Source organism: Trichosurus vulpecula, chromosome 3 (assembly GCF_011100635.1).
Source record: "Trichosurus vulpecula isolate mTriVul1 chromosome 3, mTriVul1.pri, whole genome shotgun sequence".
Taxonomy (NCBI): domain Eukaryota; kingdom Metazoa; phylum Chordata; class Mammalia; order Diprotodontia; family Phalangeridae; genus Trichosurus; species Trichosurus vulpecula.
This window is the reverse complement of record NC_050575.1, coordinates 276,130,652-276,147,922: the sequence shown is the minus strand read 5'-3', so window position 1 is coordinate 276,147,922 and position 17,271 is coordinate 276,130,652. Positions and strand designations below refer to the sequence as shown.

Sequence of the window (17,271 nt, the reverse complement as noted above, 5' to 3'; positions counted from 1 at the left end):
AAAAAAAACCGCTGTGTTTATTTCCCTGTTGTGTTTGCAAGGGCCCGAAGCCTCTCGGATTACGGAAAACACAGACAGGTGAGATTTTTAGATCTGGGAGCTAGAGAATTCAGCCTTCCTTTCCGGCGCACGGCCGGCACCTCCAGCCACCCAGCTCAGGAGGAGACAGACTTCTAAAGATCGCTACATGCAAAGCAGACTGCAAAGTGCCTGGAGCTTCGGAGGTCGCGTTCCAAACCCAGCCACGCTGCTACTGTATAAGTTTGGAATGTACTGTATGTTCTCACAAAGCCAGCCCTGGTCTCACATGTGTGTGCCTGGCCATCTCCCCACTCCCTCCCTCCTCCAGACCCTTGAGGTGTGGTGAAAAGCTCCCTCGATTCCCTCGTGCCCTCTTTCAAGGGGCAGAGCTGCGATCCCAAAGTGCGTCAATTTCTCTCGAAGAATGTTTTACTAAACATAAAAATAACTCTTCCGGATTATCTCCCCACCCCCATTACCTGTGCTCTACCGAGCGTGCAAGAAAGCATGCAGAACCCCACCATCATCACTGGGGGTGAGAGGTGCAGTGAAGGGATATAAGTATATATCCCGGTCCCTAAGGTTCAGGAGAGGGCATGCCTCAGCCCCTTCTTTCTAGGTGTTTCCCCCCCTCCCCATAAAGCTACCGCATCTGCAATCCCATGAAATTCTGCCTTTTTCCCCTCCCGCCATGATTTAAGCAAACCCAGGGAATCATCCTCAAGCACCCGAAAAGAACGGAACGATTCGATTGCAAAGCGATCTGGGACAAACCCACTCCTCTCTCCGGCCATTTCGCAAAAGGGGTGGGTGGGTGGGGAAGAGACCACGATGCACGGTTTAAAAAAAAATAACCTGAGTTGGGATTTCCCTCTGGGATTTATTTGCATTGACTATGCATGTAATGGGGGAAGGAGCGTGTGTGTGCGTGTGTGTGTGTTGGGGGGGAATCATGAAAAAAATGTTCTTCCCTTTTAAAAAAAAATTTTCAGACGTTAAATTCTTTTGCAAACATTCATGCCTAAGGAAGGGTTGGAACAAACCTGAGCCGCCTGAACCGGTCAGACAGGTAAGGAGGCTTGTTGACACCGTTATGTTTGCAGGGCGCATGCTCACTCCCAAGTTTCCTGGTGCATTTTCTATTCCACCTTATGAAACTTTTTTTTTTTCTCCGTGTGGTCTCACCCACGATTTAAGAAATAAGCGAGGAGCAGGCGGAGAGATCGAGGCCAGGGTGGGGGCCCAGCTGGGATACCAGAGGGCTCGGGGCCCTGGGGGGAGTGCAGGGGAAAGGCGAGGCAAGGCGAGGCGAGGCGGGAAGGTGGGGTGGGGAACCCTGGAATCCCCGGGCAGGAGAAGCAGCCGCCTCTTGCGGAGTTCTGAGAGAGAAGAAGAGAAGAGGGGGAAGAAGGGGGCTGCTACCGGCGCGGAAAAGTTCAGGGACGCGAGCTCGCTACTCTGAGGGAACCTGGTAAGGGTAAAGGTTACTCGAACCGCTCTCCCCTATTTTTCCAAACCCCACCATGCCCAAAGTCTTCCTGGTAAAGAGAAGAAACCCAGTAGCTGCGATCCGCAGTTGGGATGAACTCCCGGACGAGGAAAGAGCCGACACCTACATCCCAGGTGAGCGGGGAAAGCGGAACGGGGATGGGACCTCACCGCGTGGGCCCCTTCTCCCCAAATAGGAAAGAAGCGGGGGCGCTAATGGGCCAGGGCATGGCTTCCCATACCCGCTGAGGGGCTTGGGGGGCGGGGGGGGGGGAGGACTGGAAAAGACCAAGGAGGGGTAGAGGAGAGAGAGGCGGGGACATTGGACAAAGTGCCCCCAGTGGGCGCTATTACCCGGGCACGACAGGACCCCTCGCTACTGTAGATTGGGGGGGGGGTGAGTGGGGGAGAGCCGTCACGGAATGAAGTTGGGGGGGGTTGGTTCTACAGGCGATACTTATTTCCCTGATTTGATTTCCACCTTTCGAGCACTTCTGCCCAAAGACCTTCCCCTAACTCATCTCTGTTACAAGCGGGAGATGCAGTTCAGCTGATCGATCAGACCCTTGCAGCTCGCCCGCTGCCTCTCATAGAAAGCTTGCTCCCAGACCCTGGCGCACAGTGCCCACCCGTGTGCCTACGCAACGCTACCCTGCCAAGCTTCGGTGGCGACCCCCAGAGCCGCCCACTGGAGCTGCTGTTGGGATAAAATTGGGAGTGGGAGGGCCGTGCCCCCGCTCCCCCCCCACCCCATTCTCGCCTCCTGTTGACAAAGCATGAGAACCCACTTTGTCGTCTCTCCGGGGCTCCTAGCCTCCCCACCCAAACGCCTTTCCCACTTGGGAATACTTGGCACCGTTCCCAGGTCCCGGGCTGGGGCCGAGGCTTGTGGCGGCTGCTGCTAAGGCACCGCCCGGAGGTCAAACAGCTTGCTTGGTCCTCCCCACAGCCCCCGGGCTCCCCGGACGGACCCCCGCGGGGACTGACTCGCCCATGTTATGTGTTGTGTTTTCCCCTCCCCCCCCAGTGAGCCTGGATTGCATGCTCCACTACAGCACCGATGACTACCGCAGCGAGAGCAGCAGCAATAGCAGCAGCGAGAGCGGCAGCGGCAGCAACGGGGACCCCGGGGGCGCCGACCTCTGCTGCTTGGGGAGCGGCAGTGGCGGCTCCGTGCAGGAGCCGGAGCCTAGGGACCATCTCGCTCCCCAGTCGGGAGCCCCGGAGCCCAGGACCAACGAGGAGCCAGCGCTGCACCTGGCAGGAAAGCGCCCGACCGCCAGGTCTAAAATCAAGGTACTAGATAGACTGTGCCCCCACCCCGCCCCCGCCCCAGCCGCGCCGCCACCACCACCACGCCCTGGCGTCTACCCCTCTCCCGCTCCTCGCCCCTCCCCGCCCCCAAGCCCGCTCTGCGCCGCGCCCGGGAACCTGTGCACGCAACCGTCGCCGGCTCGGTGCACCTGACTCTGGGCCCGGGCCAGCTGCGCTTTCCTGCAGGGCGGCAGCCACAGTAGCCGCCTCCCGGGCTTGGGCACCGTCATGATCCCTGATGGATTGCTTTCTCATCACAAATGGATGTGTGCACAAAGGGGAGCGTGACCACGTACACTCGAGTAGTAGGTGTTTTTATTACACCTTTTGCAGCTTTTTGCTTATTACAAAATGGCCCTCGCGCGTCATTTGGTGAAGGCGTCGGGTGCAGTTTTTGTTGCAGTTCAGTAACTGTCGTCTGTAGCGGACGTAGACCCCACACAATCTGCACATCTAAAGTTGCCGGGAATCCATATTGAAAATGTTTGCGTTCCGTACGGACCACCGAAGGGGGTTGGGTTTCCCAGGGTTTGCTTTGTAATCCGAAGTAGTTTGCATTTCCATCGATCTCTGTTGTTGTTTCGTGGGGTTTAGTAGAGGAGGAGGTGGAGGGAATTCCCACCCTTCCGCTGAGGGCCAACTCCGACATTCTCCTTTAAAGGGGATGGAAGGACAAAGGGGCCTACCAAAGGTCGAGGAAATCAGTTAATTGGAAAAATGGGAGAGTAGCTTTCCTACAGAACTTTTTCAGTGCTCCGTACTCCAGCCTTGATCAAGCCTCCCCCTTCATGTGGCTCCATGTGAATTGGTGAGACCAAGCTGTTTTCAGAAGGGAAGAGCTTATTTCAGAGGAAATGGACTAAAGTTTAATTCTTTGTACTTTCTGTTGGGAGGGGTTGGGTGTGTGCCGGGGGCTGTTTGCGACTGAGTCTTTTAACCATTGTTAGGATTATGTGGGGTGGAGGGGGCCAAGTAGCACCAAACTTTGGAGTCAATTAGGGATGTTTCTGGTTTTAAGTAGTCTTTGCCTGAGGTGGCTTGTCTTGAATTACTATCTCTATATCTTTGATTACATTAATTTGGTCTTAATCTGTGATTTTTTTAGGTTTGGGGGGGGGCCGGAAGAGAGGAAGGTATTTAATTGTTCCCCACACTTCCAGTTTCCCTCCACACTATTCCCACTTGATGAAAGTGAAAGGCATCTAGGGGGGTGTGGGAATACCGGAGAGCATCCCAGTCACTTTATCCATAAACTTGCCAGAATTAGTAGATCTTTTTCTAATTGGGGCAATTAACCGTCCTGTTCACCCTCCTCCCCACTGCTTTGTGTTAAAGGGAGAATAAATTGCTGGGGAATAAGGCTAGGGATTAAAGCATTCTTTCTGATTTGGCTGTAGTGCAAATTTAGTTTTAGTGGCACCTTGTGCTTTACAGAATAATTTCCATTTCCCTCAAGTCCGTAATGAGCGGAATATGAATTCTCTCACTCTCTCTTTGCATTGTGTCTCTTCTCATCTGAATTTCTAGCCTCCACTAGAAAAAGAAAAACCTCTTGCTTTTCTGTTATGCAGCCACAGTACTAGGTAGTTCACAGTGTGAGGAATATCTCAGAATGGTGGCCTGTGGGATTGTGGTATATGTAGGATTAACGTTAACCCATGTGACTGGGTGAATTTCCAGAAATTTGGAATTCTCTTCAGTGTACTTTGTTAACTACAGAATCTCTAAACACAGAGAATAATCGCTTGAAGCTTGTCTACGGCATACTGCCTTAACTGGTGGAATTATGTGTCTAATTTGAATACTCTGCTTGGTCAGCCAGTTATTATGGTGAAAAAGACTCAGGAAACTAGGTGCAGTTTTCACCCTACATTTTATTAAGTGCCAATAGTTAACGCACGCTTCGCATTGTGCAGTTTGCAGGGGGAAGATAGGAAGTTCAATTTGTACATTTGTTGAAGAAAAGGATGGAGTATTTCAGCAGGTGAAACCGGGGAAAATATTTCCAGGCATAGTGAACTGCAAAGGTTTGGAGGGTGGAGAGTGTGTCTAGGGAATGGTGAGTAGTTCAGTTGGTTGAAGCATATGAGGGGGGGCGGGGAGCAGGATGGTGTACTTCCAGAAAAGTAGGGAGGTACCAGGTTGAGGAGGACCTTCAATGCCAGGAAAGGGAGTTGGAATTTTATTTGGTAGGTCATAGAGCAACAGAAGGGTAATGAGTAAAGACCATTGATTTGACCAGGTTATAAGAAAGATAAACCTAGCAGGATTATTTGTTTGGAAGCCATTCTAGTACAAGCAGATGGTAGAGAGTATTGAGGTGGTGGCAGAGGGAAAGGAAAAGAGACAAATTTGAGAAATAATCACGGAGCATTTGGTAACTAATTGGATAGGAAAAGTGAGAGAGGAAAAAAAAACGATTGGTTTCAACGTGGGAGACTCTGAGAATGATGGTAGAAACAATGAGGACAGAAGGAGGAGCTTGTTTAGGGGAAAGATAATAAGCTTGATTGGAGAGGGCCTGGGTTTGAGTTACCAGCAGTAGGATATCCAGGTAGGAGGATCTTCTCTAGATAGTTGGAGAGTCATCTGGGCTGGAAATTTAGGATTTGAAAATCAGCTGGCTTCAGGCACCGAGAAAGAAGTAGCATATATATATATTTTAAAAAGTATATCTATTTGTTTATTATATTAAATATGCATATATTTAATATATTAAAATTATATATTTTTTAATCCAGGAAAATAGCTGTCCCAGGAATGTCAGGCCTAACTTTTTTTCAAAAAAATTGTTGCCCACAAGCAGAAGGGCTCTTTGGTTATGGTGTCATTCTCCCCTCCCCCTCCCAACCCTTCACCCCCTACCTCCCCCCTACCTCCATGAAAAAAAAAAAAAAGCCCATCGCTACTGAAGCCATCTGATTGGTTCTGACTTTGCAAGCATATGCACCTGGATATTAAAAGCATATCAGGGTCTGTGTTACATGGGCAATTGACCCTCCAGGTCCAAGATAAACCATTGGCTTTATATAGAATTCTCTATAGGGAGGAATTATTTTTTTCAGGGCAGTTTCTTTGCTCTACTTCTCCTTAAGTAACTTAGAAGAAAAATATCAGAAACCTGTTTGGCCAAGTCTGTAAAAAAATTCCTTTTCTGCTGTTTGTACTCGGAGTGCTAATTTATGGTGGGAGTGGGCATTGTATTGGTAGCAGGAGGGGAGTTCATTTCTTTGATTAGCGGATGGCCTAAGTCTGTGAGTGCTGTACCTACTTTTTCAAGTATGAAGGAGTCTTTTTTGTGTCAGAAAATGTTGTACAAGTGAAAGTGATACTTTTATTATCTTTTGAGTGAGAAAAATACATGATACCAAAAAGCTATCATGCATCCCAGAAAGTTTTAAGTGAATTTGCATTTTATTAGTCACAATATTTACACATATTTGAAAATAGTATATGTGGGAGGCATTATTTATTCACTGTGCTGGAGGTATGTTTGCTTATTTATTACATTTAGTCAAGTTGCTTATTTTGTTTGTTACAGTTGAGTAGAATAATAGAGAGGTCTGGCCTCCCTGTCTGGAAGACCTGGGTTCTGGGGGGCTTCCAACCTTAAATTGGCTTTATAATCCTAGGCAAGTAACTTAATCTTTTAGTGCCTGAGGCTTTTCTAAGTCTCTAAATCATAGAGGTATTGCTAATTTGCATCAGGACCAAAAGAAAATCTCGAAGAAGGGTTGATCTGAATATGGATTTCACTGACTCCTCCTAGCAACAACTTCTTTCTCTTCCCCCTTTCTCTCCTCATCCCACCCCCACACCCCCAAGTCAGATTTGGTTTAGAATTAGGGTGTTTTTTGAGCTAGATGGAATCTTCCAGAGTTCACTCAATTCTACGTGGCCAGTACTAGAACAAAAGAAACAGTTTCTGCTCTCTAAGAGCTTACATAATGCTACACTGATCCCTTCCTTAAAACAAACAAAACCTCCTTGGAGCCTACCATCCCTGCTAGATGTCCCTTTCTCATTCAAACTTCTTGAAAAAGTTTTCTTCACTCATTTTTTCCCTTTCACTCAATCCTCTGTCATGTGGCTTCTCAATTTATCACTCAACTGAAATACTCTCCATAGTCACCGGTGATTTCTTAATTGCTAGATCCAGTGACCTTTTCTAGTCCTCATCCTTCTTGATGCTCTGCAGCATATGAAATTACTGATCAGCATGCTCCTCCCAATATTATCTTCCTCTGGGCTTTTGTGACCCTTTATCTTCTACTATTCCGACCACTTGTTCTGAGTCTCCATTGTTGCCTCATCATCTGTGTCAACCCCCCTTACTCCATGGACGTACCCCAGGCTGTCCCTTGATCAATCACCTCATCAGATCTCATGTGTTCAACTATGGTCTCTGTGTAGGCGACTCCCAGATCTACATGTTCATGCCTACTATTCCTTCTGAGCTCCAGTCCTTTGTATTATTAAATGCCTCTGGCACATTTTGGGCTGTGTGTCCTGTTGGCATCTCAACTCATTATACTCAAAACAGAACTTGTTACCTTTCCCCCCAAACCTTCCATGCTTAAACTTCACTGTTAGCTCTCTGGAGCATTGCTATCCTTTACTGTTCACAACCTAGTTATATATATGTATATGCATGTATATATGTATGTGTATGTAGATACACACACACATATGTGATGTGTGTGTGTGCGTGTGACTCTTCTCACTCCGCTTCAGCCAGGCAGAGCCGCAGATGCAAAGTGGAGACAGGACATCCAAGTGGATGTTCCGTCCAACTGTAGATCACAACCCACCCACTCATGCCAACCCATCTTATGTGACACTTGTCCCTGTCATCCCATAAACTTGGGGGTCTGTCCAGTGTGTTGGCGGTCATCCTGATTTTCTCTTGATATCCTGAAGATACCAGTGGAATATATAGGCTAAGAGTTATCATTCACTCTTATCACATGACCAGTGCTTAGCACAGTGCCTAACACATAGTTGGTGCTTGTTGACCTTATAAAAAATAATATATATATGTGTGTGTGTGTGTATATGTGAATACACACACACACACGCACATATATACATAATGCACATTGACTTTATTTGATGATCAACCGTTTTTCATCATTTACTCCTATACTTGTCTGGAGTTCCTCATTAGTTATGTGTTGCAGACTGCTCATATCCATTCAGTGTACCTTCCTTCAATTTTGATTCTACAGAGACTGTCCTTAAAAAAGAAATCTATGCAGTAAATCCCAATTTCGGTGATTAAAATTTACATTCCTCTGGCTCTCTTTGATTGGCCAACAATAGTGCCAGGCCAAGCCCCACTTGGTCTTTGTTTGGGCCCTGATTGGCTCAGGATGAATGTAAATAACAATTGTTTTTGCTTTGACCAGAAACCCTGAGGGTCTTCCCCTCCCAGAGTGATTTTTTTTTTTTACTAAGTAAAAAAGGACATTTTCTGTCTCATTTCTTAGCTAGTCTTACTCACTGCGAACGGGCTTTGCGTCAGTCAAACTAAGACCTGTTAAAGACCTTAGCTTAAAAAGGCCAAGGTGTCTCACTGCATCCAGGACCATCTTCAGTTTTCCTGATCTATATCTTGCCACTGGGCCCAGATGGCTCTGGAGGAGAAAGTGAGGCTGGTAACTCGTACAGTCCTCCCTTACTTAAATTCAGTTCACTTGCACAGCATGGTATCACTTCCCTAATGTCATGATCCTCTTCCAGAACGAAGGACAAACAACACTCTTCCTTGCTAGGTTTTATTTTTTATCGCCACATCTCTTCTCTCTCTCCCCTTACTCAGGGCCACCAACGTAACTTAGGCCCTCATCACTCCCAGCATGCTACAAATAGCCTCTGAATGAATTGATCTCCCAACCTTTTTCTACTCCAGTCCGTTCTCCTATTTTTTTCAATGTATTTAATTTTGGACTTTGACCCAAGTCAGCAGGCATTTATTAAGGACTAGGCAGTGTCCATTCAAAGGAAATGCATTAAACAGTCCCCTGCCCTCAGGAAGCTCACAGTGTAATGCAGGAGACAAGATGCAAAAAAATTTTGATGCAAATTAGGAATATTCTTAGAGGGGAAGGCTTCTGGCAAAAGGTGGGACTTGAAAACCAGGGAAGTAGGGAGTCAGAAATGAAGAGGAAAAGAGTTCTAGGCATGGGAGAAAGCCAGTTAAATGCCTGGATCTGAGAGAATTGTGTTCTGGAATGGCAGGGAGGCCAGTGTGACTGCATCACAGTCTGCAGAGGGCCAGTAAGGGGAAGAAGGCTTATCAGACTCCCAGTCCACTCTCTACATAGCTACCAAAGTGATTTTCTTAAAATGCAGATGTGACCATGTCAGCCTTCACTTCCGCTGACTCCCTGTTAATTCTAGGAACAGATGGAAGATATTTTTGACATTTAAATCTCTTGGTCTCAACCTACCTTTCCAACTTTATTTCTCTCCTCCATGCACTCACCCTGGGCTCGACTTTTGGCTGGCTTGTGATAGGTTGGTCAGCCCTCTGTGTCACTTCTTGTGGAAAACCGTACAATGCTAAGCCTACTTACTGCCCTCCTGCCTTCCAAGTCCCTCTTTATAGATCATCTTCTTGCCTTTTGAATGTAAGCTACTTAAGGGAGGGTAAACTATCTTGATTACTTATATTTCTGTCTCCATTGTTTAGTGCTGGATAGTAGTGTTAATAAATGCTACCTATCTATCATCCTTCTGTCCATGTCTACAGGGTGTTCCTAAAGTCTGGACACATAGGTAAAAATGCATATTTTCAAGAAATGAAATGAATGAAATTTTCAACATTTTATTTAACCGGAATATTAACAAATAACATCTTCAATATGATTTTGCATCATTTGTGATGTAAAGGTTGATGCCCTTCCCAAGATTCATGTGAACTTGATGCAGTAACTCCACATTGCCTTCAATTTTAGCACATTCACTCTTTATGCGTTCAGTCAAGTGTGTTGCATCTGTGATTTTCATTGAGTACACCTTTTCCTTTAGCATTCCCCAGAAAAAGAAGTCAAGGGGGCTAAGGTCTGCTAATATTCCAAATATTTCAAAATATGCGTTTTTGCCTATGTGTCCATACTTCAGGGACACCCTGTATATCTATCATTCTGTCTTTCTATACGTCTATCTGTACATTCCAACTATTCTGGTCTGACTTACTTAGAATCCCTGACATCCTTCAAAACTTAGCTTAAGCACCATCTTCAACATGAAACCTTTGCTGACTGCCCAGGTTTCTCTTCTAGGGTTACCCTTTATTTGCTTTGCATGTGGTTTGGCATTTTGTTCAGTCATGTCTGACTCTTGGTGACCCCATATGGGGTTTTCTTGGCAAAGATACTGGAATGGTTAGCCATTTCCTCCTGTAGCTCATTTTATAAATGAGGAAACTGAGGCAAACAGGATTAAGTGATCGCCTAGAGTAACACAGCTAGTCTGTCTGAGGCCAGATTTAAACTCCGTGTGTGTGTGTGTGTGTGTGTGTACGTGTACATGTATGTGTATGTATTGTCTATTCTGTTAAATTGTAAGCTCCTTGAGGACAGGAACTATTTTACTTTTATCTTTTTTTTTTTAATTCCCAGCATCTAAGCTGGGAACCCATGACCTTTCTGCCAGTTGAGTAAAAGAGGTGAGACTGGAAACCAGGCCTTCTTGCTACTGCTATTCCTATGCTTTTCCCCCTTACAACTTGTATCCCTATCTCCGTTTAGTTCAGGAATTCTGGTGGTGTTTTTTTTTTTTTTTTTGGAGGCAGTAAGGCAGTGCATTTGGGGTTGTGACTTGCCCAAGATCACACAGTTAGTAAGTGTCAAGTGTCTGGGGCTGGATTTGAACTAAGGTCCTCCTGATTCCAGGGCCGGTGCTCTATAGTCACTGGGCCACCTAGCTGCCCCAAGTTCAGGGATTCTTAACTTTTTTTGTGTCATGGACTTCTTTTACATTTTGGAGAAACTTACAGATTGGCATCCTCAGAATGTTTTTAAATGCACCGAATGAAATGCATAGGATCACAAGGAAACCAATTATTTTGGTTATCAAAGTTTTCAAATAACAGTTACCAAAATATTTTAAAAATTATTTCGCGGACCCCAGGTTAAGCACCTTTTCTCTAGCAGTATTTACAGTACGCTGGCAGGATCTGCCATGCTGGAAAGGAATTGTCTGCTTTCCGATAAGCATAGCTAAATATGAAAAACTGACCAACGTAGGATAGACACAGATGATTTCTATAAGATTTGACACAACTCAAAAATTCTGTAATCCTAGAGCAGGGATTCTTAGCCTTTTTTGTGTCACAGATCCCTTTGGCAGTCTGGTAAAGCGTATGGATCCCTTCTCAGAATGTTTTTAAAATGCATAAAATAAAACACAGTGGGTTACAAAGGAAATTACTTCTTATTGAAATACAGTCTGTAGACAGGAAGACTGAAATCATGCTCATTCTAGTGGCAGGTCAGATAACTCTGAAGTAGTAATAAGCTTAAAATAATAATAAAGTAGTAATAAGCATAAAAGATATTTTGAGATAAAATAATATATAACAATGTAATAAGATAAATTTTGAGATAAAAATTGTGATGTGACATGAAAATATCTGATTTCTTTTGGTGAGAGAGTCCCAGTTACTGTTGATACTGTGGTTTGTTGCCACGTTCATAATCAGAAGAAATGATAAATTTAATTTAAGAGTTAGTGGGAATATGGATGTAATTTTTCTCTGCATTCAAATACATGGACTCCCAGAAGTCTGTTTACAAACCCTGTGGTCATTCTTGGATCCCATATTAAAAATCCATTCTAGGGGGAAAAACCCACATCTTGATGAATTCTTTGATCATAATGCCTGCTCCTCCCTTCCCCTAGTGGTTATGATAATGTACTACCTTGGAAGAGGGATGCAGAATCTAATTACCATTCTGTGGAAATTTTCTATGGTGAAAAGATGCAGTTACGGTATAGTGGATTGATTTTAATGCTTACTGGCTATGGGATTGCTCAGTGTCCCAGGCAACTCTCATGAGACTTTGCTGGGACACTGATGACATGGATGGGGGGGAGGGGTGTATTTCCTGGCCAAATCTAAGTAAAGGATTTGGGAATAGCTATAACAGCACTTAGCCAAATCCTGTACAAATGGGCTCCTCTAACTGTGTAAGGCCTTAGTGCTTATATATCTTATTAACTAGGTAGGTGGAGGGAGGGCAATTAAATGCTAAAAAGCTTTGCCAGATCGATCAGAAGTCAAGATAAAATCCCTCTGATGAAATGACATCAATCATCAGGTGTTAACAAGTGAATGCCTAATATGGGGCTCACCGGGTTGTAGAGGATAAAATAATTTAAAGGAATAAAAGATCCAGAGTAGCAAAGGAAGGTCTGGGGGACTAAGGGATTTAATTTAGCAGTCTGGGGAAGCCTGTGTTTTTTACATTCATAAATGTGATGACAAAAGAAACCAATTCTATTGAAATACAGTTTTCAAAATATATAAAAAAAGCAATAAATTCACTGACCCTAGGTTAAGAACTAAGTCTAAGGCTTCTTCTTGTATCACAGACCTTCTAGCTTTAACACTCCTAGGCTGTGTGCACAGTGCTTCGTCTTTCTGACTCCAGGCCCCGAACTCTATCCACTGTGGTACCTTGCTGTCCCCACCAATCCTTTTAGGTGTTTTCAGATGTCAGTTTCTTGCAGCTGGATGTTTCATTCTACCCAGGGTTGGTAAAGAATCTTAAAATATTACATAGGAAAAATATTTTAGCGTGCTTTCAACAGCCAGCCTTATTGCAAAAAAGTGATAGGAAGACCCCGTGCTACATACATCTCCGGGTGGCTGAGGCAGTCTGAAAGAGATATAAAATGTGTGCTCTATGGAAATAGGCCCATTAATTTAATTAACTTATCTGGTGGAAGGATCATTGATTTAAAAAAAAAAGTGGTAGGTTTTTGTTGTGGTTTGTTTGTTGGTCAGTTCTAAGGGAAGCTTTGAAGTAAAACGCCAGTTGGTGTGTTCCCTTTGCTCTCTGGCTGCTATTGTTACTCTCGCCCAGGTAAGACAATAGTTCATTTGTTTATGCCACAGAGATTCTGTTTGTGAGAAGAGCAAGCGAGAAACTTAGTGTGTTTTTAAAATGAAAGCTGAGATTCTGTAGCAAACTGGACAGTCTGCAAGAAAACTTTGCAGCCCCTGGGGCTTTTTGCAACTAACTATTCATTCAGTGTTTTCTCTCCCTGTATCTAGAGAGACACTTGGTCCCATTGGACTGTCTCTGTTTGTTTTTTACCCTCAGGACAGTGTGTCCTTTTCACTTAATCAGTCTTTCAGACAGTGTTGTAGTTGGGATCAGAAGCTCTGAGTTTGAAACCTGGCCCTGCTGCATTCTCTCTCTGATGACCTTGGCCTAGCGCGGTAATAGTAGCTCACAGTTTCCTAGGGCTTTCAGAAGGAGGACCTTCTCTCACAGTTCCCCTTCTCAGGGCCAGCGAAAGTATCGTTATCCCGATTTTACAGATGAGGAAATTGTCTGGCATCTCGGAGGCCTAAAAAGTGTGCCAAAACCCAGGTTTTCTGACCCCACCCAAACTGTACTACATCAGCTTCCTTTCAAGAAACTGAAAAACTCTGGGAGCCTCATCTTCCTTCTCTAATAATAAGGGGAAGGACTAGACTCTTCCCTTGGCACCTTTGCTCTATGATAAAAGTTTGTAAGAGCTGTGTCTCGAGTAACCGGGAGTGTATTCCAGTGAGATCTGGTCCTGAGATCACCTAAGATGTGCTTGCCCTGAAAAAGCCTACAGCTGACATAAACCGGGCGCCATGGTTGGATAGTCCATGTTGAACTTTGGGAAAATAAGTGTGTATAAACCTAAACAGGTGAAAAAAATGTGAGCCCTTGTGCTAAAGGAAGTGAGGTAGACACTAGGAAGTAGGGGACGGACTGTCTCTACGGTGGGGGGGTGGGGGGCGGACGGGGTGGGGGGACCCACCTGTAATTCAATTTGAACAACATTTATTAAGCAAGCCAGTTACTATGGTAGGCCTGTGGGGGGAGGGGTACAAAGAAAAAAATGATAACTGATACTTAAGAAAGATTGAGCGTGTTAGGGAAAAAATTTCAAGAGTTAGTTACCTTTGGGGTTTAAAAACAGAAACGAAACTGGCTCAGGGAGGTTGATGAGATTGTTTCCAACATACTTTGTTAATATTACCGGGCCTTTTAATAAAAAGTAGTTATAGGTCTTCGGTCTGAGAGACGGCCAAATGAACATCCTTTTATTGATAACCCGCCGGCCTTGTTAATAAAATGATTCCCTAGAAACTATGTCTCAAGCCTTTTAAAATGTCACAACTGGTTGAAGGAATAAGGATGAAGAAGAGAAAATATAATAGGGAGTGAACCCATGAAGGTTTTAGAATGACACAGAGAGACCTGTGCATTAGAAAGATTATTTTGAGAGTGACTGGATGTTAAGAATGAGGAAGAAGGAAAAGTGAAGGTTACTGAGTCAGATGACTGGCAATATGGTGAAGCCGTCAATCAATTAACAGTTTGTTAAGCATTTACCTTGTACCAACCTCAGTACCAAAAGCTCATCCTTGCCCTCAGTGAGATTGTATTACAACAGAGACAAGTCTAGTCAGTCTGCATTAAGTACCTACTGTGTGCCAACCCGAGAAAACCCCAAATGGCATCACAGAGAGTAGGACACAAGGGAGACAAGTGAACAACAACAAAACGTGCCCGGGCTGTGCAATACAAAGAAAGGCAAAAAAACAAAACAAAAACACGAAAAACCAACCAAATAGAAACTAGTCCCTGCTCTCAAGGACCTCAGACTCTAATGGGAAGACAACATGTAGACAACTGAGCCCAACGAGATAAAGATGGGATGAATTGGAGAGATTCTCAGAGGGAAGGGCTGAGATGAAGGAGGACTTGGACAAGGCATCTTTGGACCTTGAAAACTATTCTTCCCCTTGAAAGAATGTTTTTGGGCAGGGAGGGGGAGAAAACTTAAAACTTAGGGAAGTGAATGTTCAAAAGTGTAAATAAATAAATTAATAAATTGGGAAGAAAAAAATATATTTCATGGTGATAAGGTTCCCACATGAGGTCACAAAAATCTACCAAAACCACAGTGAAGTTATAGAATCAAAACAAAAATAAATAATTAGTGATTGGTCCCTTGCCTTTGCACAGGCTATGTAGGTCTCGAAAGCTCTACCACCTCATGGTGCTCTCTGAAAACCTGCTAGCTCTCAGAGCAGCTAGGTGACTCTAGTAGATAGAGCCACCAGTCTTGAAGTCAGGAGAATCTGAGTTTGAATTTGACATCAGGTGCTTATTGGCTGTGTGACCCTGGACAAGTCACTTAACCCCGACTGCCTCAAAAAAACAAAAACAAACTGTTAGCTGTCTTCAAGACAGCAAAATTTTCACTTCTTTTCAGAGGCATTTCTTTACTCTCTCAATTGTGCCCCACCCTGACTCCCATCACTTCACGTTTCGTTTGTAATATACAATATCTTATGTTTACTTTAAAATATAGTATCTTACATTTACTTAACTGACCACACAGCTCTCTGTTGTTGTTCAGCGTCCGACCCTTCTTGATCCATTTAGGGTTTTCTTGGCAAAGATATTGGAGTGGTTTGCCGTCTTCTTTTCCAACTCATTTAACAGATAGGAAACTGAGGCATACAAAGTTGGGTGACTTGCCCAGAGTCACTCAGCTAGTAAGTGTCTGAGATCACATTTGAACTCGGGTCTTCCTGATTCCAGGCCTGGCAATCTGTCTACTTCACCACCTAGCTCCCTACTATGAGCTAGTATAAACTTCTTGAGAGCTGATTATCTCAGTTTTGTATTTGATTCCCCATCCTGAAGCAGGGTGCTTGACATGTAGTAGTCACTTAATAAATACTTCTTGATTCACTATTAAAAAAAATAAAGTAGTCATAATAAATAGAATAGAGTAATAGAATTTTTTATTGTATTAAATAAATGTTTATTAAAAAGTTACTAAGTGCTAGGAGTCATGATAAACACTAGAGATACAAAGCAAATAATGAAGATGATTAGATTATAATAGATAATTCTGATGATGGGATCAGGGCCACCTAATCTGAACATAGCGATAAGGGATGGGGTGGGTAAAAAAGGAGAAATGAAATTTGGGGAGAGAGTTGCCAGCCAGTCTGCTTCCACAAACCACCTGTGAAGATGATTGCTCAGTTAATACAAAGCTATATATAGCTTAGTGATTTGCTGTTACATCCTGGGACCTAATTTTTCCTCCTTCTTGCAAGGAGATAATTCTATTTGCCCACTTTTCGCGGCCTGAGAAAGCTGTAGACCCTGCTGGTCTTTGCTTTGGGATAAATGCAGAAGTTCAATCTTTATCCTAGAAGAAGGAGAGGAAAGGTCACACTTTGTGAATGGGAATACATAGTCATTGTTTTTCTCTGTTGGAAGCTGTTATCTTTTCCTGATGCTGATTACATACTGGCATTCTGAGGGGCCTTTGCTCTCTTGGCCGTGATTTCCCTCCAGCTTTTACTGAGAGAATTTCATTTCTTTAGGCTTTTTTGGTCCGAATAAGTGTCTTTTTTTTTTTTTATCTGAACGGGCAAGATTGTAAAGAGAAAGAAACTACATTTCTTGTTGTTTGTTTTTAAATGGGGATTTACAAAAATGAGGAACACGGATGATTTCGTAGTTAAACACTATTGGGACTTTGGATGTAGAAAAATGAGGCTTTTGGCTCCTTGGACTCTTCCTCCACTCTGAAGAAAGACCTCAGCAGTTTGCTGTAGTGTCTACCATGATTTTCATTCGACCCACTCTTTTTATTGAATTATCTGGACAGGCACTTGGATGGGTCCGGTATTGAGACGTCTCCCATTTCAGATCACAACGGATCTGCTCTTCACCCTGTACATTTTTATCTAAGTCTTTCCATAAATCACAAGATCTAAGGGTTGTTAGGGACCTCAGATGCCTTCCCTGCCACCATCTACAGCTCAACCTGTTCTTGTAGCCTGTCCAGCCTTCTCTTGAAGACTTCCAGTGAGGTCATTCTCTGGGCGTTCTCCAGCTTATCAAATGTCCCATCCAGAATTCAGGTCAGAACTGAACACCGCATTCTAGCCTCTGACCAGGCCGTACTACAGAAGAACTTTGACCTTCCTTGCCCTGGACACTAGGCCTCTCTAAATGTTGTTTATAAATACATTTGGCTTTTGTAGCTACCATGTTGCCTTGCGGACTCCTAGTGAGCTTGCAAGTCGTTTAAACCCCAAGAGTAGCTTATTATCTGACTATGTCTCGTCCTCACCCCCCCACTTGCATCATCTTAGGACTCAGTGGAAATTTGGAGATTTTTCTCTGGTTTTGTTGTTGC

General features: G+C 44.2%; 1 protein-coding gene across 1 annotated transcript in view; it reads left to right on the top strand.

Annotated features, from left to right (window-relative positions):
* The first annotated feature begins 1,544 nt into the window (after positions 1 to 1,544).
* The window catches only part of OVOL2 (ovo like zinc finger 2), a 54,003-nt gene continuing 38,276 nt past the window's right edge, over positions 1,545 to 17,271 (top strand). Inside the window, exons 1-2 of the mRNA XM_036751718.1 lie at positions 1,545 to 1,644; positions 2,537 to 2,805. Of these exons, the coding sequence (XP_036607613.1) occupies positions 1,545 to 1,644; positions 2,537 to 2,805 (369 nt within the window). The remainder of the gene's footprint in view (positions 1,645 to 2,536; positions 2,806 to 17,271) is intronic.